This window comes from Leptodactylus fuscus, chromosome 8, assembly GCF_031893055.1.
Source record: "Leptodactylus fuscus isolate aLepFus1 chromosome 8, aLepFus1.hap2, whole genome shotgun sequence".
NCBI lineage: Eukaryota > Metazoa > Chordata > Amphibia > Anura > Leptodactylidae > Leptodactylus > Leptodactylus fuscus.
In genome coordinates, this window is record NC_134272.1 from 14,675,370 (window position 1) to 14,702,470 (window position 27,101).

At 47.1% G+C, this 27,101-nt stretch overlaps 2 protein-coding genes across 2 annotated transcripts in view; one reads left to right on the plus strand and one right to left on the minus strand.

Annotated features, from left to right (window-relative positions):
* The window catches only part of LLGL1 (LLGL scribble cell polarity complex component 1), a 409,866-nt gene that overhangs the window by 30,841 nt on the left and 351,924 nt on the right, over window positions 1-27,101 (minus strand). The gene's annotated exons all lie outside the window — the stretch shown is intronic.
* B9D1 (B9 domain containing 1) overlaps window positions 2,580-27,101 on the plus strand; it is a 39,444-nt gene continuing 14,922 nt past the window's right edge. The window contains exons 1-5 of the mRNA XM_075285630.1: window positions 2,580-2,778; window positions 4,012-4,080; window positions 8,089-8,200; window positions 10,929-11,025; window positions 12,936-12,998. Coding sequence (XP_075141731.1) covers window positions 2,719-2,778; window positions 4,012-4,080; window positions 8,089-8,200; window positions 10,929-11,025; window positions 12,936-12,998 — 401 coding nt within the window. The 5' untranslated portion in view covers window positions 2,580-2,718. The remainder of the gene's footprint in view (window positions 2,779-4,011; window positions 4,081-8,088; window positions 8,201-10,928; window positions 11,026-12,935; window positions 12,999-27,101) is intronic.

The following is a 27,101-nucleotide window of genomic DNA, read 5'->3' on the forward strand; positions in this document are numbered from 1 at the left end:
AACCAACTGTTCGAAGAGCTGACAACAATTGTGAATGCTGCGTCTCCTCTGTGGCGATATCCTCACGTTCATCGGTCACATGGTACAGCAGCAGATCAGTCCTATTCAAGAGAAAGGGACTGAGCTGCAATACCAGGTAGAGCCACTATGATATGTACGGCGCTGTGCTTGGTATTCAACGATGAGGCCACAATATTCATACAAATGCTGTAGCTTCTTCAACCATCTGGGGGTCCCAATATTTAAGTTGTGACTATATAATTCTCAGAAAACCCTTTTAAGCCCCTGCCTATGTAACTTAAAGGGATCGGCCACACTTCTTTATTTTTCAGAACTTATGCAAACAGCAGACGAAGTGACTTACTTGGACATTGCCGGGACAGTGTGTGATCCGATATTCTGCTTTCAACTTGTTTACTGCAGTGAAGATAGCGGGCTGTGTCCCATCATGATACCTTAGGAAGGTTCCTATCCGTCTGCTACCTCCATTGAATAACCCTGGCATGCCACTTCGCATGTGCCGCGTCCCTTCAGCCGCTATAATATGTCTCCCGAACTGAATGCTGAAAAAAAACACATAAAATATGTCACAACTATGAGCTGGCCTATATTTCAGGTGTACGGCTTAGCGGAGGGCGCGCCTACGAGACATTTGTGATGCATGGGTCACATCTGCATTTGGTAATCCATTCAGGGAATGGAATGGAATACCGAACGCATTGATAAGCGGATTATATTCTATGGGGTCCATGTGCTTTCACTGCTCACCGCTTGTCAATGCGTTTGGTATTCTGTCCCCATGCGGACTCCCCGAACGGATTACCAAATGCAGATGTGAACCAGGCGTAAGACGTCATGCACATTGTGGAAATGCAGCTTTTTTTCTTGTAGATTTTGCTGAGGTTTTTTGAGCCAAAACTAAGAGTGCATTGAGCAGAATGGAGAAGTATAAGAGCTTACGACATACAGTGCCTTGTGAAAGTATGTGAACTTCAAACATAAAGATATAAAATTTTAATTTTTGGATGAAGAATCAACAACAAGTGGCACACAATTGCGAAGTGTAACAAAATTTATTGGATATTTTAAAAAAAAATTAACAAATAAAAAACTGAAAAGTGGGGCGTGCAAAAACCTCAGCAAAATCTGCAAGAAAAAAAGCTGCATTTCCACAACGTGGAGACTTAGGCTAGTCTTACATAGCTGTCATGTAAGTCTGCAAATGCGGACACATTATATTCAATGAGGCCTCTTACACCACTGGATATTTTATCCTTGGTGTGGCCGGGCCACAACCATGGTCTGCAATTTATAGCACGTCCGTAATGGCTGTGAATTGCGGCACTGCATGGACTCGCCCATAGAACTCTATGGGCGTGTGCGGCAGGACAGGGGCGTCTGCGGAGTCTATGTTGCCGATCAGCAACCTGCGGACCGTACATTCAATACGGTCGTGTAAGACCAGAAGCTGATGGTAATAAAGGGTCCTGAGACTGGCCCGGCCTCCCGCATGGTACTGTATCAGAAAAAAAACATGTCACCTAGAGCCTTGCCTTGAACACAGGAATTATCACAAATTTGGGTAGGACTATACATCAATAATGGCCATCAAACGCCACACAGCCAAAGGTGGAGGAGGGGTGTATCTTCCATGAGGTGACCTGAGGCTCAGGGGACACCTCATAGAATAGACTGGAGGGGCGGCATTTTTTTTTAATTGGCCGCTACTTTCTATGTTATTGCAATAAGCAGCTGCCGATCATTTTTACTCACCTTTCCCCAGTCCAGTCCTGGCCGCCCTCCGTAGGTGCTTCTACACGTCACAATGCTGGATACGCTGGGACACTACGTACAGCGTCCTGGTGTTCAGTGTCGGGTACAGCGCCCCCCAAAGGCAACAGCGGAGAGCGGCCAGGACAGGAGTGTTGACAGGTAAGTACATATTAAATGCCACTACTCTATAAGGGGGAAAAAGGGGTGAGATACTGTATTAGGGCTCATTCACACGGGCATAGAGGGGGCGGATTATGGCGCGTAACCCACATCATAATCCGCCCCCTCACAATGGCGGTCTATGGAGAATGCCTCATGGCAGCAACCTCAGCGGTCAGACCATTCATTTGAGCTGACTGCAGAGGGGGGAGACGCGACAGTCATGGCAGGCGGGTTTTGACCTGAGAGTGACTCTCGGTGCCAAAATCCGCCCTATCGCCCCCAATACATAAAAAGTATCATATACTGTGGGGGGCCATAAAAAGTGGGGTCATATACTGTGGGGGGTAAATAAAGGAGGCCATAAACCCTGTGAAGGGGGGGGAAAGGGATGATATATTATATGGGGGGCATATAAAGCAGCTCATACACAGATCATGTGGGGACCTAGAAGAAGAGGGGGCTCTTATACTAGTGGGGGCCAAATACTGACCAGCACACCTAGACTAGTCCCCGGACCGGTAGCCATTGGTTCAGTCACATTATCATGGATGGCCATCTTTTCCAGGACAGTGACCTCTATCACATGATCTGTAGCTCAGTCTGCTCTATAGTACAGCACAGAGCGGCAGACGCTGCAGGAAGTTTGTCTCTCCGGCTCGCCGTAGCTCCCCGTTGCTATGGTCGGCGCGTCCCTTAGTGACGCCCCGCTCTGTATTGAATCTCCGCCACTTTCAGGACCTGTATTGAGCCCCGGGGTGTTTCCTTCCGGTCTCGGTACCGGCCATGGCTTCCAGCGCGAGCGTCTTCCTCCTGAACGTGAATGGACAGATTGAGAGCGCCGAGGTGAGGCCTAGTCGTGTGGCGGGAAGGCTGGGGGGCAAATGTAAGGAGAGCTGGGGGGCACTGGGAGGGTGGGGGCAGATGTAAGGAGAGCTGGGGGGCACTGGGAGAGTGGGGGCAAATGTAAGGAGAGCTGGGGGCACTGGGAGGGTGGGGGCAGATGTAAGGAGAGCTGGGGGGCACTAGGCGGGTGGGGGGCAGATGTAAGGAGAGCTGGGGGGCAGATGTAAGGAGAGCTGGGGGGCACTGGGAGGGTGGGGGCAGATGTAAGGAGAGCTGGGGGGCGGCACTGGGAGGGTGGGGGCAGATGTAAGGAGAGCTGGGGGGCGGCACTGGGAGGGTGGGGGCAGATGTAAGGAGAGCTGGGAGGGTGGGGGCAGATGTAAGGAGAGCCGGGGGGCGGCACTGGGAGGGTGGGGGCAGATGTAAGGAGAGCCGGGGGGCGGCACTGGGAGGGTGGGGGCAGATGTAAGGAGAGCCGGGGGGCGGCACTGGGAGGGTGGGGGCAGATGTAAGGAGAGCCGGGGGGCGGCACTGGGAGGGTGGGGGCAGATGTAAGGAGAGCCGGGGGGCGGCACTGGGAGGGTGGGGGCAGATGTAAGGAGAGCCGGGGGGCGGCACTGGGAGGGTGGGGGCAGATGTAAGGAGAGCCGGGGGGCACTGGGAGGGTGGGGGCAGATGTAAGGAGAGCTGGGGGCACTGGGAGGGTGGGGGCAGATGTAAGGAGAGCTGGGGGGCAGCACTGAGAGGGTGGGGGCAACAATGTACGGGGTACTAGAGACAGGGCAGGGTCATATTAGGTGGTTGTAAAACTATAACTCCCATCATGCTATGATAGGCTGCAGTAGTCAGGGAATGATGGGAGTTGTAGTGTACGACTGCTGGAGAACCACAAGTTAGGAAATCCTGTTGTAGCATTTTGTAGAAGAGGTGATTGGTGGGTGTCACTTGTATGGGGGGCTGCCGCGCACCCCCAGGTATGTGCCCCTCTTCTGACCGCCGCTCCGCCGCCATTACCCATCATGTCTCCCCCTCCTCTGACCGCCGCTCCGCCGCCATTACCCGTCATGTCTCCCCCTCCTCTGACCGCCGCTCCGCCGCCATTACCCGTCATGTCTCCCCCTCCTCTGACCGCTGCTCCGCCGCTATTACCCGTCATGTCTCCCCCTCCTCTGACCGCCGCTACGCCGCCATTACCCATCACATCTCACGTCTCTACTTTTTCTCTTCCACCAGTTTCCGGAGTTTGATGATCTCTACTGCAAGTATTGCTTTGTCTATGGACACGACTGGGCGCCCACCTCTGTAAGTATACCGCCCTGTATGGTCCATTCACACCTTCAGGATTTCACACTGACTTCTTGCAGTTTGTGTCAAAATCCATGAAAGGCTACACTGCAACTTTTGGGTACGACTCCTGTTGCATGACCGAGATCGCCATGTTGGCCCACTGGCTCCTTCATTGTTGTAAATGACCCTAGGGCACCTAACTTGGTTGTTGCAAAAAACACTGCAATTGTATTTATATAGAAATCGCAGCTAACGTTGTCACGTGGCCCAAGCCTAAAGTCCAAAAATGTTCTACATTCCCTGTACGTGAATAGGATTTATACAACCCTGTTCACATGATGATGAAAATTTCTGTGCAGGCTTTGGTCAGCAGTTCGGTAGCCAATAGTCAGTGGTGTGATCTGTACTGTGCATGAACTAAGAGGGACGCCTAATATGCAGGTCCAGAGCGTATTATACTGTACAGACTTGATGGAAATTCCTTCTCTGCAAGGGATCAGATATGACCTATCTGACAAGTGTGAATATACCCTTATGTCTCTTGTCTATGTTGTAGGGATACATTAAGTAATGGACATGTAAGATATGGCGAGACATATTGGTCCTCAGCTCAGGCAAACTAGAAAACCCATGGGGGGGGGGATAAAATAAAAAGTGATATGTACCTACCCCCCACCGCTACTCCAGCATAAAGTCCCATTTACCATCCTGTGCCAGCATCGGCTGCACCATTAGTGACTACTGTGGCCAATTATGGACCCAGCCCAAGTTTTCTGGTTTATCATTGAATACAGGTGCCATTGCCCCCATGTGTAAAATCCATCCCCTCACCCTGCAGTCGCCTTTACAAATATTGACAGTGACCTGTTCTCTGGAGTTCACTGAATCCGAACCTGGTCCTGTAATAGGAGATTCTGCTGTAACTTGTCATTGCCTGAAGTGTCTTCCATCTTAGATATTCCACCATCAGCTCCAAGCAGTATATTTGAAAAGCGGAAGCAACCACAGAAACTCATCCATGAAGGCAGAGAAAAAACATATAGTTATTGAGTGCGGAGGAGCCGAGTGCAGAAAAGTCAACAACACTCTCAAGACTCAGTAACTGCAGAGGCCAAATCCTCTCTGGTATCAACATGAGCACAAAACTGTGCCCGCTGGGAGATTCATGGCAAGACTGTATCAACTGTAGGCAAGACTTAAAATACCAAACACCATGCCAAGTGTCAGATGGAGGGGTGTAAAGTACAATGCCAAGTGTCAGATGGAGGGGTGTAAAGTACAATGCCAAGTGTCAGATGGAGGGGTGTAAAGTACAATGCGAAGTGTCAGATGGAGGGGTGTAAAGTACAATGCCAAGTGTCAGATGGAGGAAGGTAAGGTACAATGCCAAGTGTCAGATGGAGGGGTGTAAAGTACAATGCCAAGTGTCGGATGGAGCGGAGTAAAGTACAATGCCAAGTGTCGGATGGAGCGGAGTAAAGTACAATGCCAAAGGGGCCACACGGTGGCTCAGTGGTTAGCACTGCAGCCTTGCAGCGCTGGAGTCCTGGTGTTCAAATCCCACCAAGGGCATAAAACTATCTGCAAGGAGTTTGTATGTTCTCCCCGTGTTTGCATGGATTTCCATCCCATATTCCAAAAAAAGACATACTGATAGGGAAAAATGTACATTGTGAGCTCCATGTGGGGCTCACAATCTACATTTAAAAAAAATAAAAAATAAAGTACAATGCCAAGTGTCAGATGGAGGGGTGTAAAGTACAATGCCAAGTGTCAGATGGAGGGGTGTAAAGTACAATGCCAAGTGTCAGATGGAGGGGTGTAAAGTACAATGCCAAGTGTCAGATGGAGGGGTGTAAAGTACAATGCCAAGTGTCAGATGGAGCGGTGTAAAGTACAATGCCAAGTGTCAGATGGAGCGGTGTAAAGTACAATGCCAAGTGTCAGATGGAGGGGTGTAAAGTACAATGCCAAGTGTCAGATGGAGGGGTGTAAAGTACAATGCCAAGTGTCAGATGGAGCGGTGTAAAGTACAATGCCAAGTGTCAGATGGAGCGGAGTAAAGTACAATGCCAAGTGTCGGATGGAGCGGAGTAAAGTACAATGCCACGTGTCGGATGGAGCGGTGTAAAGTACAATGCCAAGTGTCGGATGGAGCGGAGTAAAGTACAATGCCAAGTGTCGGATGGAGGGGAGTAAAGTACAATGCAAAGTATCGGATGGAGCGGTGTAAAGTACAATGCCAAGTGTTGGATGGAGCGTAGTAAAGTACAATGCCAAATGTCGGATGGAGCGGTGTAAAGTACAATGCAAAGTATCGGATGGAGCGGAGTAAAGTACAATGCCAAGTGTTGGATGGAGCGGAGTAAAGTACAATGCCAAATGTCGGATGGAGCGGTGTAAAGTACAATGCAAAGTATCGGATGGAGCGGAGTAAAGTACAATGCCAAATGTCGGATGGAGCGGAGTAAAGTACAATGCAAAGTATCGGATGGAGCGGAGTAAAGTACAATGCCAAGTGTCGGATGGAGCGGAGTAAAGTACAATGCCAAGTGTCGGATGGAGCGGTGTAAAGTACAATGCCAAATGTCGGATGGAGCGGTGTAAAGTACAATGCCAAGTGTTGGATGGAGCGGTGTAAAGTACAATGCCAAATGTCGGATGGAGCGGTGTAAAGTACAATGCCAAGTGTTGGATGGAGCGGTGTAAAGTACAATGCCAAATGTCGGATGGAGCGGAGTAAAGTACAATGCAAAGTATCGGATGGAGCGGAGTAAAGTACAATGCCAAATGTCGGATGGAGCGGTGTAAAGTACAATGCCAAGTGTCGGATGGAGCGGTGTAAAGTACAATGCCAAGTGTCGGATGGAGCGGAGTAAAGTACAATGCCAAGTGTCGGATGGAGCGGTGTAAAGTACAATGCCAAATGTCGGATGGAGCGGTGTAAAGTACAATGCCAAGTGTTGGATGGAGCGGTGTAAAGTACAATGCCAAATGTCGGATGGAGCGGTGTAAAGTACAATGCCAAGTGTTGGATGGAGCGGTGTAAAGTACAATGCCAAATGTCGGATGGAGCGGAGTAAAGTACAATGCAAAGTATCGGATGGAGCGGAGTAAAGTACAATGCCAAATGTCGGATGGAGCGGTGTAAAGTACAATGCCAAGTGTCGGATGGAGCGGTGTAAAGTACAATGCCAAATGTCGGATGGAGCGGTGTAAAGTACAATGCCAAGTATCGGATGGAGCGGAGTAAAGAGCAACATTGTAAAGCAACATTTGTGCCAGCTTTAAAGTTTGCTGGAGGAGTATCGCTATAGGATTGTATATCAGGGGGCGGCCTCGGCTCATTGGTCCCAGTGATGGAATATTTTAATGCTTCCACAAACATCGAGCCGAGTCCCACTGATACCCAACATCCGTGTCTGACCTCCCAAATGTTTTTCTGCATGAATTTCCCAGAACAATTCTCACAGACACCTCCAACATCTTGTAGACAGCCTTCCCAAAAGAGAGGAAGAAATAGGGGAGCATTAGTATTAATGCGATGGCTATAGAAAGGGTGTCATAAAGACTTGTGTCGGTGTAATGTGTACACGGCCCAGTACTGTTCTCCTGTAGTAGACATCCGATATGACAAGTGTGAATATAACTGGCCCAATACTTTTCTCCTTCTAGTGTCTGTCAGCAGGAAACCTTCATTTTTTTCCCCATAGTGACTGCTTGTGTTTTTCCAAAGACTCTTCCATGGTCGGCTGAACATTGCATTGTGCCCTGTGACATATATTCTTCTGGCTTCAGGCTTTCTGTGCACCCCTCCCCCCATTTAGTGCACCTTTTCTTACTCCCTAAGGCCCTGCTGAACAGATTGATGCTTCATACACCTTTTTTCAGATGTTATTGTGCAATTTTATTTTCTCTGTATTTGTATATCACTGCAGTGAAGTGCCCTATGGTGTAATGCACGGTACTACCACTAGTTGTCGCCTCACTAATACTGTGTCTATTCTCGCTTCTCACTTTCAGGGGGTGGAAGAAGGAATATCCCAAATTGCTTCTAAAAACCGAAGAGTGAACCAAAGCATTGTGTGGAACTTCCCTGTCGAGATCACATTCAAAAGCACCAACCCGTACGGCTGTAAGTACTACCATGAGATGGCCAGAGATGGCCAGAGATGGGAAAGTTGGTCCTTGGGGCACGTCAATCTGTGACCTACGTGCCAAGGGCTTGTTATGATGACCTAATATTACCATTGCGGGTAAGAACTCTCTGGACCGTAGAAGGCAGAGCCCTGGACCTGGGACTATCTATGTACATGACATTCCTGGAGCATAGGATATCCCAAGACTGCTCCGGATATGTCAAGTTGTAGTTTTGCGCAAAAAATTGCACCTTTTAAACTCTGTGTCGCCTTCACCACTTTCCCAAAAAGAAGGCATGGAAAGAGCGCATAGAGTGCCCTACCAAATTAATCATCATTTACACCCGAAATCTGGTATAATAAATGATGGGGGAGATAACACCAGATACGTTTCCTCCAGGCACACAGCCTTTCTAATGCCAGTCTTTATAAATCTGCGCCAGTGATGCTAGAGCTTGTCACGCCTACATCCTACCACCAGATGGCGCTCACTTATAGCTTTTGGCTTTCTGCTTATGAGTCGATAGTAACTGCTTATTATATTCAGTTCTCATGTTAGACTTGAGTGTATATGGGCTGTCCTGGGAAGGACAAGAAGTGGTTAAAAAGTGCCATAAACAGGGTCTTTATCCTGCTGTCAGCTAAGTGTGACATTTCTTCATGTTACCATAGTCCATCCAAATCCGTCACGATACAAATGCTATAGGAGTAACACAATCTGTCCACGAGTCGATAGCGATGACCTGAGATATCAGATCCTTGAGGATGTGATATCTCCTTGGAATTAGCTGTGCGGAGCTGGAAGCATACAGCTCAGTACACTGTGTAATGGCCGTGCACCGCACTGGATCCTCTTCATTCTCAGGGTCTATGTCCTGGACAGGGACCACAAACTAATAGTAAATTAACCTTCCAGCTTAAAGGGATTGAACAGGACGATGCCGAGTTACATCCTATGGCTCCTACAGACTCCTATAGTGACCGGGTACCAGCACTGCCCATATGCCCCGGTACAGGCGAGGTGACCTCCTCCTTGTGAGTCTTGGCATCGTTCTGTACTTTATGCTAATTTCCTTCCTTATAAATAAGTAACCTTCTCCTCTTTGATGGGATCCATCACATCGCCCTCTCCGTGGACACGCATGTCCATCACTGGCTGCAGCCGTCCCGGTATTTCATGTTGTTCCTGGGGATTAGTCTGTTGCCGGCTGATGAGAAGTCTTCTTAGAACTGGCGGTATTGATTGTGAGCGGAGCCATCTTGAGAGGTCGCACGTACATTCTTTCATATCCCGGCGTCTTCATCTGCATCTGATGTTCTATACAAGTCCTTGTTCCTTTATGTCTGCACTTAGTACTTCAGATCCTGCTGAGGCTTTACCAGGCCCGCCGCCTCCTCTCTGCGCACGCTTTCTCGCAGACTTCCCTGCAGCTCCAATACATAGACTACATGTTAAACACGTGAAGTGCATCGCTATCGAGTCTGCCGGTGTTAACTCCTTGTAGACGTGGCATTATCCTAATAGACTTTGGTTTAATTTCTTATCATTTTCAAGACCTCTGCTTGCTGCCAGTGAATGGAGCTGTTCCCCTCTGTTTTAGGATGATCCATTTTCCTAACCTAGTCCTCTTCTAACAGCTGAAGATTTGTCACAGAGGATCAGGTAAACACAACAGCAGCACAAACTCTTCCCCGCTCTATGCTCGGCTGATTCACGTTTTAATAGAGGAACCATCTGCATTTCCATTCACTTTTGGTATAGCATTGCTTTGTGGGAACCCACAGTCTGACCCTATCCAGATCAGTTGGCGTCAACTGCAGTTCCCTGCACAGACAGTAGGGGGGGACACTGATGTGCAGAGATAACTTAGCAGGGCAAACAGCACTAGAGCCAGTTCATTCTGGCACCCACCGATCATCCTAGCAATATGACATCACTAAAAGGGGTATCATTAAAATCACATTTTTTCTTGATACACATAAGAATAGCCTTAAGAAAGTCTATTCCTCTCCTACCTTTAGATGTCTTCTCCACGCCGCCGTTCAGTATAAATCCCGGTTTTCGTCTGTATGCAAATGAGTTCTCTGGCAGCACTGGGGGCGTCCCCAATGCTGCGAGAGAACTCTCCAGCGCCGCCTTCATCTTTTTCAGGAACAGCCTCTTCACGCGTCTTCTTCTGGCACTGGGGATCAAACTTCTAAGCCTCGGACAGTGCAGACTGTGCATGCCCGGACCACTTAGAAAATGGCCGCTTACACAGTAAGTAAGCTGCCATTTTCTTGTGGTCTGTGGGCTCTTTCCGAGGCCTAGAAGTTTGACCCCCAGCGCCGGAAGAAGACGCGTGAAGAGGCCGTTCCTGAAAAAGATGAAGGCGGCGCTGGAGAGTTCTCTCGCAGCATTGGGGACGCCCCCAGTGCTGCCAGAGAACTCATTTGCATACAGATGAAAACCAGGATTTGTACCAAACGGCAGAGAAAACATCTAAAGGTAGGAGAAGAATAGCCTTTCTTAAGGCTATTCCTACGTGTGATCAAGAAAAAATATGATTTTAATGGTAGTATCCCTTTAAGGGTATTTCATGCGCTACCAGTAGAGGTCAACAGTGAGCACAAGGGAACCTGCAACATGTGCTCTGTACTATGATGGGAGTATCATTGTGGTGCATGCCACTAGGTCTTTTTAGATGTGCCCCTCACCTCATCCACATCCCTTTTCTGTTCCAGGGCCTCAGATCGTGGTCAGTGTCTATGGGCCGGATGCCTTTGGCAATGATGTAGTGAGGGGCTATGGAGCTGTTCACCTCCCCTTTACCCCAGGCAGGTAAGTGTATCCGTGCATCCTATTGCACCTATCTATAAATAGGATCTGGGTGAAGATGACCTTTAAGAGAAACCTTGCCGGGGTTAACGCTACTTTTTTAGGATATGAGTAGGAGGTAGAAGCCTGAGTCACTGTAATGTCTCAGTCTGGAGCTGTCAGATCACGTACATCGATATGCCGGATTATTTCGTAAAGCTCTAGTACACACAGCTGTAATAGCGCAGATAAATCATACTCGGCACAGGTAGATGCAGTCAGTATGGCGGATTTACTCCATAGAGGTCAAGCTTTCCCCAGCGCTGATCACTATGGGAAAGCAGAACAGCGCAGTCTGGAGGGCGCCCAACAAAACACGCTGCAAACCTGATTATTGCCAGTCTTAGATGTTCTGTTATTACCAGCTGTGCCCATGTGGGCCTTGTTCTTTAATGAGGCATCTGTGCTCTATGTATTAAGATGGATTAGGTGGAGCGGAGGTTCACTGTAGCTTAAAGGGAGTGTCACCAGAACCAGCATATCGCCCCAGCCCTGCAGATAGATAGGTTACTGTCACCAGAACCAGCATATCACCCCAGCCCTGCAGATAGATAGGTTAGTGTCACCAGACCCAGCACATCACCCCAGTCCTGCAGATAGGTTACTGTCACCAGACCCAGCATATCACCCCAGCCTGCAGATAGATAGGTTACTGTCACCAGACCCAGCACATCACCCCAGTCCTGCAGATAGGTTACTGTCACCAGACCCAGCACATCACCCCAGCCCTGCAGATAGATAGGTTACTGTCACCAGAACCAGCATATCACCCCAGGCCTGCAGATAGATAGGTTACTGTCACCAGACCCAGCACATCACCCCAGTCCTGCAGATAGATAGGTTAACGTCACCTGAATCTAATATGTTTTCCCCTTGTGACTCGCTGTCTCCATTGCTGAGATTCCTTTTTTTTCTCAGTATATATATGAGCTGTTTGGAGCAACAAGGGTGTTTTCGCTTACCTCTATGGAGCACTGTCAGTACCTTTATTGCTTCTCAGAGCTCCAAAGGCTTTTTGCACTTGCCTCTCCTTTTGTTGTATGCCTGCTTTATATGACTTGCTTAAGTATGTCGGTAATCTACACGGGCCATCAGTCTCGAGAAGACGACAGATCGAAACTTTCCTGTGACTCGTGGGCTCAGACGCCGCTGACCTTATGGAAGGAGATGCGGCTGAGCGAGAAGCTTCACATTATATGCAGTAAATGACATTTCTCTGGATCCGCAGCTTTATAATGAGGCGGATAATAACTATACCAGAGTCCATGAGGGCAGCCAACATGATCAAACACTACCTGGGAGCCGCGAGATAGACCGGAGCGGCGGCAGTGATGTTACTACATTATCCTGACATACCGCAGTTTATAAAGATATGGTGGTGACTTTCATGTATACAGAGCACATTATAGTCCATGTATTATTATTCATTACACCGGCACCTCCGGAGCCGTCCGCATTACTTCTGTCCAATCTCCTGGTCACCATCCAGAACTACATAGACTGGGTCATCAGTATGGGATCGATGGTGGTCCGACACCCAGAACCCCGTCACAGTGCATATGGGCGCTTCAGCCTCATCCCTATACTGATGACATCACATTCATAAGTCACATGGGCCAGCAGCTGCCCAGTCCCATGTATGTGAATAAGGATGAGCTGCAATACCAAGCATAGCCACTACGTGATATATGGCGCTGTGCTTAGTAGTCAGTGAGGAAGCCTCCAAATGCTGTGGTCTCAGGTCTGGTCTTCAGTTTACAGATCCCTGGGCTCTTTGTGAAGAGGTGACCACTGTCATAGACATTAGATTGTCAGCAGGTTGGTTCACAGTTACCTAATAGTAATTGTTTTTTGTGATTATCCTTCTTTTCTAGGCATAAGAAGACTATTCCCATGTTTGTGCCGGAGTCTTCCTCCAAACTTCAGAAGTTCACAAGGTAAAGTGACATCACCATCTTACATAACATAAGTGGCCACTATAATTACAGTACAATAGTCCTGATATGGAGATCTGTGGCAACACAGGTTGGCATTGGGTGGATATTCCCGGATCTTCTCATTATCCCAGTACTAACTCCACACGGTCAGCACTTTCCACAGTGTCCTCTTGGGAAGATTCTTGTACTTGCCTGTCACAGCTTAAGTGATGGACTTGTAGGAAGCTCATTGATGAAAGAGTCGTTTAAGTCAAGGAATAAGCAACCTTTGGCATCTCTAACTCTTTCCATTGTGCACACTTGGTCACCAGATCTCAGAATTCCCACAGAAGTGACTGGAGCGTGCTGGGGTTGGGGTGATGTGGTGATGAAACCAGTGTGGAGCAGTTGCCTTGTTATTGCAAGTAGTTTTGTACTCCATAGAGAGAGGCCAAACCAGGGCCAGCCCCGACTCTACTAGTTCTTGTAAACCAAAGATGGAGGCTCCACCAGGCTTGTACACCATAGATGGAGGCTATACCAGAGTTGTACACCATAGATGGAGGCTATACCAGGGTTGTACACCATAGATGGAGGCACCACCAGGCTTGTGCACCATAGATGGAGGCTATGCCAGGCTTGTACACCATAGATGGAGACTCCACCAGGGTTGTACACCATAGATGGAGGCTATACCAGGGTTGTACACCATAGATGGAGGCTATACCAGGGTTGTACACCATAGATGGAGACTCCACCAGACTTGTGCACCATAGATGGAGGCTATACCAGGGTTGTACCCCACAGGTATAGGCTCTGCCATGACTGTTATCTATGAATACACAGGATTGAGAATGTAAAGTCTGTTTTAATTAGTTCCTGGTTTTCTCACATGCCAAGCATTTGCCTCCCCCCATACATTGCTGTGATGTGCAGAGTCTGTATTCATAACCCAGCAATGTCACTGGCTCCTAGACATCAGATAGTACCTCAATGATGTCACTGATTCCTAGACAATGGTTAGCACCACTATGATGTCACCAGTCCCGAGTGTTTGGGTGATATCACTGTTAATAATGGCCAAGGTGTAAAGTACTTTCACATCATGTTGTGTTCTGGGATGTGGATGACAACCAGTGCCGGTCAGTCCCATCCAGTCCGTAGACTTTAGGAGAAAGTATAAGACGACGCAGTTGTCGGCCATGTTTCTTATGTCATCTGAGTCTGAGCACACAGGACAGAGAAGACAGATGCCTTATATGTCTTTGTTACCAGGAGGGAGGGAGAAAGGACCTTGCGACAAGTCAATGTAATATCTTGTTCAGTGAGGTCACAGGACGGAACAATCATTTTCCCTGCGCATTGGCTGAATCTCAAGGCAAAAAACAACCTTTAGAAATTTCACAACAATTCAGTACATCACATCCCCCGTATTTCTCCGCAACGCTGCATTATGTATTAGAACGGCTGACCAGATGAATGTCGGATTCCTTGTAATATAAGGTGGCTCATTGTGTACCAAATGAGCTGCAAAACAAGAAAAACTTTTCTTGAATATGACATTGGTTGTTGTCTGTATAGTTCTCGAACTATTATACACTGTTATACAGTAATGCCCCAGGAAGTGAGTCTAGTCACGCGACCACACAGCCGGGCTTGGCTGGAGGACACTGACTGACCTGTAGCTTTAAGAATTTCCAGCTTTAAGGTCCAACGTTGTTCACACTGGACGCTGTAGAAAAGCTGCACACGTAATTCGCACAGACTTTGACCTACGTGCAGATTTTAAATCCTTAGTGTGCCGATTTATGGTGCGAGTTTTCAGTGAGAATTTTACCCTTTTCAGGTAATTCCAATGACACCTCGGTGATGTCACTAGTTCCTACGGTGAGGTCACTAGTTTCTAAAATTATAATAGTGACCCATTGATGTCACTAGTTTCTAAAGGTATAATAGTACCTCAGTGATGTCACTAGTTTCTTCAGTGATGTCACTAGTTTCTAAAGGTAAAATAGTACCTCAGTGATGTCACTAGTTTCTTCAGTGATGTCACTAGTTTCTAAAGGTATAATAGTACCTCAGTGATGTCACTAGTTTCTTCAGTGATGTCACTAGTTTCTAAAGGTATAATAGTACCTCAGTGATGTCACTAGTTTCTTCAGTGATGTCACTAGTTTCTAAAGGTAAAATAGTACCTCAGTGATGTCACTAGTTTCTAAAGGTAAAATAGTACCTCAGTGATGTCACTAGTTTCTTCAGTGATGTCACTAGTTTCTAAAGGTAAAATAGTACCTCAGTGATGTCACTAGTTTCTTCAGTGATGTCACTAGTTTCTAAAGGTAAAATAGTACCTCAGTGATGTCACTAGTTTCTTCAGTGATGTCACTAGTTCTAAAGGTATAATAGTACCTCAGTGATGTCACTAGTTTCTTCAGTGATGTCACTTGTTTCTATAGGTAAAATAGTACCTCAGTGATGTCACCAATTTCTTCAGTGATGTCACTAGTTCTAAAGGTATAATAGTACCTCAGTGATGTCACTAGTTTCTAAAGGTAAAATAGTACCTCAGTGATGTCACTAGTTTCTTCAGTGATGTCACTTGTTTCTATAGGTAAAATAGTACCTCAGTGATGTCACTAGTTTCTTCAGTGATGTCACTTGTTTCTATAGGTAAAATAGTACCTCAGTGATGTCACTAATTTCTAAAAGTAGAATGGGACCTCAGTCATCAGTTCCTAGACATCAGTTGATACCTCAGTGATGTCACGGCTTCCTAAATATTTTATAGTAACTTGGTAATATCACTGGTCATCAGATAGTACCTCAGTGATGTCATACACATTGAATAGTTCCTCAGTGAGGTCACCAATTCCTTGACATCCATTATTACCTTAGTGATGTGACCACTTGGAAGCCATCAGATGGTACCTCAGTGATGTTCCCCGTTCATAGAAATCAAATGGTATCTCAGTGATGCCAACAGTAACTAGACCTAGTACTACTTCATGTCTAAGAAGACGTGCCATCACAGAGGAGTACCTTCTTCATAGACATCAAGTATTACCTCAGTAATGTCACTGCTTCATAGACACCAGTGATGTCACCAGTTCCTAGACATTGTATACTATCTCAGTCATGTCACTAGTTCCCAGCACCTTGGTGACATCACTTTATTCTACTTGTAGTTGATTGCCTTTGCGACTTCTTGCGTTCATAAATTCTGTCTGCTGCAGCCACCACTAGAGGGAGCTTATGAGGTTCTTACATACTGATGTTTGAGTTCAGCGCATAAACAGAATGCAGTATGCCCCCTAGTGGTGGAGGCACCTTGAATTGTGCCATGTAGCCTTGGATGTAGGATAATTTAATCCCGTCCCTCCCATAATTCCTCTGGGAAATGCTCAGCGTGTCTTTTATACTGCGCTCTCTGTTGGCGGCTGTCACATTGTACGGAGCACAGAGAACATTGTGTCATGTTGTACTGAAGACTTTCAATAGAAATCCAAATAAAAAAACCCGCACAAAGGATGTATGGGAACGCTCGTATGTCTCCGTACACCATGAGACGGACCCTGACACTGGTGCTTTGACTGACACGTGGCTGTGTAGAGCGAGGCACAATCCTCGTGCGCCTCAGTTATGTCACGGCGGGGCCTATTAGCACCCCTTCAAATTCTAAGCTATTGTTAGGGGAAACGGCATAAATGGCCTCCTATTGCTGCTACTGTACCTCTCATTAATCCTACACAAAGGGCGCCCCCTGCTGTGACCGGGCAGCCGTGCCATTGAGAATAATTCTGTGGCAGATTACAGTGGGCGGATTTTAAGCCTTTTTTTTTGCTTAACTTGAGTCTTATTCTGTTTTTCAAGACACGTTAGTTATTTCAATGGATGAATGACTTAAGTGCTCCACCGGGAGGGGGCAGCACCGCTTTATTCTCAATAATCACGTGTCATTTGTCCCATTTTCCTTTTATTTTAGGCATTCTGTCGGGACAGAATCTATGCTAAATGATTCATGAGTGGAAAGCTAGAAGGACAGTGAAGACTGACACTGGCCTAGGCAGAGCAGTAGAGGTGTAACTGCGTGAAATATATCAGTAGTCGCTGACTACTCCTGTGGGTACTGTATTGGCTTACACTAGTGGTTGTCACTGAGTAGAGAAGAAAACATGAGATTATTAAATCTGGGCCCTTGGGGTTCTGCCACCTGGGACCGTCACCGATCAGCACCACGGCCTTGTCACTGAATAGTAAGCATGGCACTGTACATTGTATAGGACTTCATACTAATAATCTGTCCTTAGAATAGGTCCTGAGACCTGCATAATGATGTCACGTACAATAGTCACATGGGACAGCAGCAGCCACCATCCCATTTAAGTGAATGGGGCTGAGCTGCAATACAAAGTACAGCCTCTATGATGTTTATGGCTCTGTGCTTGGTATACAATGAAGAGTCTGCAGCACTCACCTGAACGTTGTAGCCCCTTTTAACAAGCTGATCTATGGGAGTGTCCCAACTGATCACTTATAAGTGACCTATTCTAAGGATAGGCTTTCAATATCTAGGGCCTGGGAAACCATTTTCAAGGGATCTTATCACTGGATGCCCTTTATTTTCTCCCTAACACATAGGAATAGCCTTAAGAAAGGTTATTCTTCTCCTACCTTTAAATGTCTTCTCCGCGCTGCCATTCGGTAGAAATCCGGGTTTTCGTCTGTATGCAAATGAGTTCTCTCGCAGCACTGGGGGCGTCCTCAATGCTGCGAGACAACTATTCAGCGACGCCCCCATCTTCTTCTGGAACGCCTTCTCCCTGCATCTTCTTACGTCCTGGGTTTCAATCTTCTAGGCCTTGGGCAGAGCCAACTGCACATGCCCGGACCAAAAGAAAATGGCCGCTTACACAGTAAGCTGGTGTAAGCGGCCATTTTCTTGTGGCCCAGGCATGCGAAGTCGGCCCTGTCCGAGGCCTAGAAGATTGAAACCCAGGACGGAAGAAGACACGGGGAGAGGTCGTTCCAGAAGAAGATAGAGGTGTCGCTGGAGAGTTCTCTCGAAGCATTGGGGAAACCCCCAGTGCTGTTTGAGAGGTGGGGCCCACCCCCAGTGCTGCGAGAGAACTCATTTGCATACCGAAGAAAACCCGGATTTCTACCGAACGGCAGCGCAGAGAAGACATCTAAAGGTAGGAGAAGAATAGACTTTCTTAAGGCTATTCCTACATGTTAGGGAGAAAAAAAGGGTATCCAATGATAGGATCCCTTTAAGGAACTAAAATGCAATACCAGACTCGACCACTACCAAAAAATGGCACTGTGCCTGGTAACTATAGAAGGGGATGAGGCTGAACTGCTGATCGTGGGGGTGCAAAGAGTCAGACCCCCACCCATTTGATATCAGTGACCTATCCTAAGGATATAGCTACAATTTATAGACCAGGGAAGGGGGATGTTACCTTTAACCCATTGCTACTTGGCTCATGAACCCATAAACGCCCAGTTGTTACATGTTCATATTTATCAGGCTGTTTGGATGGTAATAAGACCCAGTAGCTGGTGACCCTGCTTGCTGACGGTTTCCCGCGATGATCTCTAGGAGCCCCGTTTCGTCTGTAGAATAATAATTTCCTGTTTGTAGCTTTTCTATGGGGCTGACTTTCCCTGCCGCACATTGATAGCCTCAGCATGATGCGCTCACAGCTTTATTAATACTCGCTGAAATCACAGGAGATCTCTTTGTAATATTCCAAATGAAGTGAAGAACATCAGCAGATTATCAGCATTGTGGCGAGCGCGGAGCTGAGACGTCTTGTGGTATTTGGGGCTGTGTGGGAGGATTCGGTAAAAGGGCAGGCATGGAATCCCGCAGAGAAAGTTTTTTGATATGAGGGAGAGCGAGCCCGGAAATCTGACTGTTTACGTCCTTGTGAGCGAGCGGGAATCGTATTTAGTCCGCCGCTGCGTGTCTGCGGCGTGTGACAACCTGTTATTTAATGAGGAGATAACTGCGGCTGTACGTTGTCACTGCACGTAATAGTCAGTATAGATGGAAACCATCAGGATGCGTATATATATATACGTCAGCGCTCGCGGCCGCGTCACTTTCTAATCACTGACTGATGGGACTCGCTTCGATATATCGACAAGGGGATGTCGAGGCCTCTCTGATCTGACATTGGTCACACAAGTGCACTTGGAGCAATTGGCTTGCCGAGGCAACCGTCCCAATGCTACTTGCTGATTCTCGATACAACTCAAGGCAACCGAATGCCCAGCGTGTTGTATTGAATGTCACATCTGCCTGGACATCCCCTTTAAAGAGGACCGTTTACCACCTCCATTAACTACAGTACCTTTCATACATTTAAGCGGGTTGTTCGGTGGGATTCCGACTGCACCCAGAGACCGAACATGGCAGACAGACCAAAAGGCCCCAGGTAGCAGACGTACTAACACAACAGAAGCCCTAAGGGTCAGTTCACACAGAGTTTTTTTGGTGCTGATTTTGACACTAAATCCGCCTCAAAATCTGCCTCCAAAATAAAGCCTCCCAATATTGGGAGGCTTTTTTTGGAAGCTGATTTTTAGGCGGATTCAGCGTCAAAATCGCCGCCAAAAAACTCTGTGTGCACTGACCCTAAGGCTGAGTTCACACAGGGTATTTTGGTCAGGATTTTGAGGCCGTATCCACCTCAAAATCCTCACCAAAAAGACGGCTCCCATTGAAATCAATAGGAGCCGGTCAGTTCTTTTTTCCGGGAGAAGTTTGTTTTAACACCCGGAAAAAAAAAGCGAGATGCTCATTCTTCAGGCCGAGTCGCCTCGACACCTGAAGACACTCCCTCCTCCCGACTAGGCCTACTCATTTGGACCTAATCCTGAGCGGAGTGTGCACTGCACCGGCATCCAGTCGCAGCATCCGCCTCAGGTTCCAGACCAAAAAAACCCTGTGTGAACCCGGCCCAAGAAGTCAGGAGGCCAAAGATTTACTGCAGGAGCTTGAAAACCACAGGTTATCAGAGATGCATAAATGGCGGAAGCCCAAACACCACAGGTAGCAGAGATATAACAAAGGCCTGTAGGCCAAATATTCACAGCAGAAGCCCAAACACCACAGGTAGCAGAGATATAACAAAGGCCTGTAGGCCAAATATTCACAGCAGAAGCCCAAAGGCCACAGGTAGCAGAGGTCTACCAGACCCGTAGATCATACATTCACAGCAGAACCCTGAATGTAGGTAGGTAACCCTATAGGTAGCAGAGATACAAAAATGGCGTAGACCCAAACACCACAGCAGAGATTTAGCAAAGACCTGTGGGTCAAATATTCACAATAGAAGTTCAAAGGCCACGTGTAGCAGAAGTATAGCAGATAGTAGAGACCTGTAGGCCAAACATTCACAGCAGACGCCCCAAGTCCACAGGCAGCAGAGGTATATCACAAGAACGTATATATCTACACTGGGATACGTGACAGAAGGGCAAATTCATCTGAAGAATTACAGACACGACTGTGGTTTCAGACAGAAGGACAGCGTCCATCCAAAAAACAGACCCTGACAGCTGAAGGTTGCTCATCCAGTTGTTACTAGAGAAGCAGACTTCTATACACCGAGGCGCACAGGGATTGGCAGGAGGAAGACACAGGAGCACTCACAGAGGTAGTACAGAGAGTCGGGGTCACTCCTTTCCTCTGGTAGTCTTTCATTTTTCCTGTGTGTAAGGGTCACCCTTTAGAGATTATGTAAATACAAGACTAAAAAGCACAGAGGCGCCTTTAAGGTCTGTACTAAAACTCTGGTATACGGCAGGATTTTGGTCCGTGCGGGAGCTGTCAGCATCGAGCACTGAAGCAGAAATAAGTAGCTGAGCCGATAGGGTTATCTCACCATTGTCTCGCTTTTTAACAAGCATCTGGTTTAGGTTTGGGATTTTTTTTTTCATCTCCTCAAGGAAACCGCTGAGGGCGCCGCACGTAGCAAAGCATTTAGCGCCCAGCATGAGAACCATCCGCACCGGCTGCAAATTGAAGCATCGGTGTCAGAAACGTTGTCATTAGTGTCATTTTACTCGCACCGTCATCCGCTAAGCTCTGGGATCTGCTAATCTGCTAATAACCTCAAGAATCAGAAGCTGGGGGAAAAAAAAAAGTTTTTGTAAAACTTCTTCTCGGCTTTTAAACATTCCTTTTACGCTTTCTGCTGCGAACCATAAATCATGTCTCTGTTTTCTACATTCGATTTTCACCTAGGGGTCAGTTCAATGAGATCTGCTTCGGGTGGTGCTAATGTTGTGAATGTGCCGGCCCTTGGGTATTCTCTAGACATCCAACTCACTTTTCGCTGTATAGTTCTTCAGTGGTGAGAAATCTTAGCGATAACATCATCTCTACTCCATTCACAGCCAAAGCTGAGTGCATTTCTTTGAAGTGTATTTTTGGATATCGGATGACAGCAAGGGGTGTTGATAGTCGGTGCTGATGGACCCCTGTTTCCACAGAGCTGCCTGTTAAAAGCAGCTTTGGAGGTGAACGGAGGATAAAATATGATATAACTGATGTAAAGGGCTAATGGAACTTCCCACACCTGCGGTATTTCATATGATCTGAGGCACTGCCCCTGCGGTATTATATCTGATCTGAAGCTCCTCCCCTTTGGGGGTTTCATCTGATCTGAAGCTCCGCCCCTGTAGGATTTCATCTGATCTGAAGCTCCGCCCCTGCTTTCTTTCTTTACTGGATGTTTAAGTATGTGCAGTGCCGCACCTCCCATGAGGCGACCTGAAGCGACCGCTTCAGGCGGCGCTATGCCAGGGCCATGGGGAGGGCGGCATTTTTGCTGACCTAAGCCAGTCCAGGACAAGCTGTCTTGGACTGGCTTAGGGTCACCGTCACTGAGCGGTGGATTGCTCCAGTGACCTCCCCTCACGCTCAGGCAGAGAGCAGGCCCTCTCCGAGCCTACTCTCTGCCTGCTAAAGACGATCGCTCCGTTCGTCCCCGCCCCCTTCGCTCGGCCACGCCCCCTCCGCTCTGCCCCTTCCTGGGGGGGGGGAGGCGGCTTTCTGACATCCACTTCAGGCGGTAGAAAGCCATGGTTCACCCCTGAGTATGTGCCACTGCTTTGAAATTGACCTTAAAGGGATTGTCCTTAGTATAGGCCATTTATGGGCCGATAGACATCCCCGCCTGGATCACCTGTTCAGGGTTGCTTCTGATGTCTGTACTATACAGTGTACAGAGCCAGAAGGTGATGGCTCAGTAGATGGTATAGTGGCCAGGCCCCGTTACTGCATCTCAGCCAATGGTAGTCGAGCCGCAGCACCATCACCAGGCATTGGAAGTAACCCCAGACCTCTGACCCGTGCAAGACCCGGCTGATCAACTACTAAGGATAGGCCATATAACAAAAAATTCTGGACAACCCCTTTAAATAGGAGAAGATGCTCAACTTTCTTTAATGTATCGTCCAGATCTTGAGCTCCACTTCCTCTTCTCAGGAAGTGACATCACATTCATTGGTCACATGACCACGTTGCAGATCAGTCCTATTCGAATGAATGGTGCTGAGCTGCAATACCAAGCACAGCCACTATATAATGTAGAGAGCTGTTCTTGGTGAGTAGTGAAGAGGCCTCAGAAATCAGTATTATAGTCCTGGACATCCCCTTTAAGAAGAGCGGCATTGAACAGAAGATCATTTGACCATCAGAAATCTGAGTTACGCAAAAGCCGTTCAGGCATTCTAGAAATCTGTGTGGGGCGAACTGAAAAATAGATCAATATCGGGTGAATTCCTCCCCTCCTGCCACGTCTGTTGTATTTCTCATGGCTTATTTTAGAACTCATGTTTTCTCTATTATTCCTCCTGGAAATAATACAATGAATAAACTGACAACGGGACATTGACAACCTGCACAGCCTGACCGACCACACAGGGACACGCTCAGTTAACCAGGGGAATAGCAACGCCCAGTTGTCAATTTAAATGTGAATTTCCAGGAGCTATAACAGAGGAACAGCACAAGAAGAAGATGCTCCAGAATTGTTATTTGATGGCAAATACAATTATTTACTTGTCAGGAGCATTGACAGATCCTTTAAGGTTTTTTTTTTAATAACCTGAGTATTTCCTTGCCAAACCTGTAACACGTTCTGTCTCCCGCGTCTCGGTGGGCCGCCGTTGTCCCCGTCATTATCACACAGCAGCGATAGATAACTTCACCAGCTGCGATTCCAAGGACTTTATTTTGCATTTATTCCAAAAGAGACAAAGAATGATGGACAGCTCGGCCCGTAAGGGGGAGCGCTGACATAATCACTCTGAGAGCCCAAGCCGGGCCGCTGCGTGGGCGTACTGCTGACCTATGGCCGTCGCCAATACACTGGCACATCGCCTTGTCCAAAAGTGACAAAAGCAAACAAAGGCAGGAAATGAAAATCAAGGCCAATTTAATTCTGTGATTGGAAGCGCCACATGAAAGTGAAGGAAATAATGCGCCGACCGTGGCGAAGATACTGCGGAGCAAGCTGATGACTAGTGCCGGAACAGCATTTCTACGACACCTGGGAGCCGGCGACTATTCCATCTGTGACTATGAGGTGAAGGGAAGAGAAATGCAAAAATTCTCTGAACACCTGCACTATGCTGCAAAACATCATGGGAGCTGGGTCCTTGCCCACTGGGTCTGGTCTCTTCTCAGGGTTACTTGTTGCCGATGCTGGACCTAAGAGATGGGTCACTGACATGTAAAGCCTTTTTCTACTTTTTTACAGTATGTCACTGTTCAAGGGGTCGTCTGGCAGATAGAAATGGAGGGCCAGATTTGGTGTGGGGGCCGACCATTCAACCTGACATTCTCTAAACCATTTAAGAGGACCTTTCGCATCCTCATAGATTTTTTACGTCATGTGAATCCGGAGGAAGAAGCTGTAGTTGCAGGATGATAGATAGGTGAGTATCGATACTTAGCTTACGGCTTACAAGCTCTACCAGTAGCAGAATGGCGCCACTTCTTCCCGATTCTGCCTATCCAGTTTTAACGCTTGGTTCAGCAAAACTGTGCGGCCTCCGTACTTGTGCGCGGCCTCCTCTATCTTCTTCAACCTTCAATAGGACGCATGTGCTGCACATTAAGTCTCGATGACGTAAAGTTCGGTGCATTGGGGTCCCCTGGTGGCTAATGAGGGAAGAGGAGGCGTCAGGCAAGTGCGGGGATAAGTAAGTTAATAGGATGCACTACCGGACCTCCACTGCCTATTAAAATAGGCAGTGGGGATCCGGTAAGGCCCACTAAAAGCAACAGTGCTGGTGGGCCGGGTGAAATTTTGAACACTGGTCATACTTTGGACATGCCTGGATTAGGGTCATCTGAATCAAACGGTGCTTTCCCCTTGTGAATCGCTGCCTCCACTCCTGTGATATCTCCAATTTCGGCAATATTCATAGAGCTCTTGACATCGCCATTGCTCCAGAGAGGTAGGTGACCACACCCTCATTGCTCTAGAGAGGTAGATGACCACACCCTCATTGCTCTAGAGAGGTAGATGACCACACCCTCATTGCTCTAGAGAGGTAGGTGACCACACCCTCATTTCTCCAGAGAGTTAATTTGCATCCCTACTATTGACGCTTGTGTCCCCCTGCCAGTCTCTACTTCCTGCTCCTCCCCTGGCACACAGGAAGCGCTGCGCTGCCAATCACTGAATAAGGCGGGCACTGCTGCAGCCAATCATTGGCCACAAAGTCATTTCCTGTGTGTCGAGTGGGATCAGGAAGTGGAGACCAACAGGGGACACAGTCAGAGCTCGGGGTTGTTTTAAAATTCTTATTTTATTTTTTATTTTTTTTTTAAACCATTCTATTCTTTGTTTTTTGTTTAGTTTTTTTCAAAAAATTCATGTGGTGTGTATTATAGTAATTTTTTTCTCCATTTGCAGCCAATGCTACTTAAAGGGGAAATTGATATAGGTGGTCCTATTATTGACTTCTGTGATCTTGGACCACTCCATAGAGTCATTGGAATCGTATCATGCATTCCAGGGGTCCGTGGGCCAGGACCATGGGGGGGGGGGAGGGTTTTGCCGATCTGCAGGGTGGCGGGCTGGATACTTTGCGCTAGGCCTTGTTGCTCGTTTTTATTCTAGTTGCATTGAACACCAAAAAATCATAAAATAAGGAAAAAAAAAAAATAAGAAAACGAACAGCAGCAACTTTACAATAAAACTTAATTAAAAATTTTCTATCACTTTGTTTTTCCACCTTCTATACAGATTATACATCTCTATGGCAACAAAAAGCGAGAATAATTCCGCACTCTGTGCTTGAGCATTCGGTATCTTAGGAGACGTATACGAGTGACTACAAGGCCAGACCATGGAGACACATAGTCCGTATAAAAGCCGAAGTTCTAACATGGTTGAAATCTTGTAGCCACTTGCAAAGTTGGTGTTACGGCGCTGAGAATAAAAAAGAAGAACATGGCCTTTATAATTGAGGTGTTGTAATGCTACAGGCGCAGCAGGCAAGGGATTGGCACGCCTCACCAGTCACTCAGGTACTAGGACGGGTAATAGATTACTATCTTAATCAAACAAGCCGAGCAACAAGCTCTGTATAATATTCCATTCCATTTATTGATTGCCACGAGTACATCCTCCAGCGGGCACAAGGTTAATACGTAGCGCAGCGTCTCGGCTCCCACGCCATCATGTGCGGTCTGGTACGTCGCCTTGTTATAATGAACGATATCACAGAAAAACACTTGTGACATTTCTTCATGCCAGCCTCTATAGTCTAACAGATTAATACCCAGCAGGGGAGGCTCGCGCTGCCTGATATCTGTGTTTTAAGAATATTTTTCCTTTTTAAATTTTTTATGTTCCGGCATTTAGAGTCGTTGCGAAATGCTGAATATTTTACAAACATGAATGATGGCCAGAATTCTTATTATGTTCCCTTTAATATAGTAACTACAAAGTTATTACAGTGTTTTTCCCTCTCTCAGACCTGCCAGAAGGTTGATGAGTGTGAGATCTCAGGACTTTTTACCAATTCTTTTTTCACTTTTTACCGCCAAGTCTTTGCATACTTCAATAGCCGTCGTTCCACTGATTCTGGAACAGTTGGAATTTTTTCTTTAGCCTGTACCGTTCCGGAGAAATCAGTGTTGTTAATTTCAGCACTAAATATGCTAATTGGGCACTCTACTGTTAGATGGGCGGGCCTGAGCTGCAGCAGGTAGTCTGAGACCGCCCACCTCATAGTAGAGAGCAAGATTGTGTTGAAAGGATCAGAAGCGATTGCTCGGGAACGGTGGGGGATAAAGTAAAAATTCCAACTGTGCTGGAATCAGTGGAGGCGTGCTTAGTGAAGGATGCAAAGTGGTGAAGGTGGAGAAAAGTCCCTTTAATGCTCAATGTCAATGTGAGGCAGGTAAAGGTATTTTCACTCATAGCTCCAATTGGCTGGTCGTGATCTCTCTTGCGGTTTATATAACTTCTGTCCATGCGTAATGATTATCTTCGTTGTGACTTTTCCCTTCTGGTCAGGAGACCAATACACATTAAATATGATGGTTACAGCCACCAAACAGCCCTACGATTTTGGAGGACTACACCCCTCTTCTTCCTTATGGCACGTAGCTCAATAAACAAAATCATCAATTTTTTTTTTTTTACCACGTGGCTCCAAAAATTAAGGTAGAGCTAAAAAAAAAAATTTCCCAAGTGAGCCAGGATGCCCTGAAGGCTAGAGGTAATGACCCTTAACTAGCCACAATAGACTTGCTTGATAGAGTGTTACTAACTGGACGATGTATGCCATCTTGGGCTATCTCACCGAAACCAACGTGTGACGTTAACAGTGTCATTATCAGCTTTTACATTCTGACACCGATTATACAAGTCCCCGGTGGAAAGTGACACTAAATTAGGGTCGTGACAACACGACGGCTGAGCTGCGATGATGTTGTTAGGAGCTGGCACGCTACTCCATCAGCAGCGACAAGCCACCGTTCCCCTTCAAACGAATCAGGCTGAGACGCCGCTCGCGCTAATAGGTGGATTAGCGGTTTTGGCAGATGCAAGCTTCTGAATTGGCCGACAATTTGCTGGTTGGATC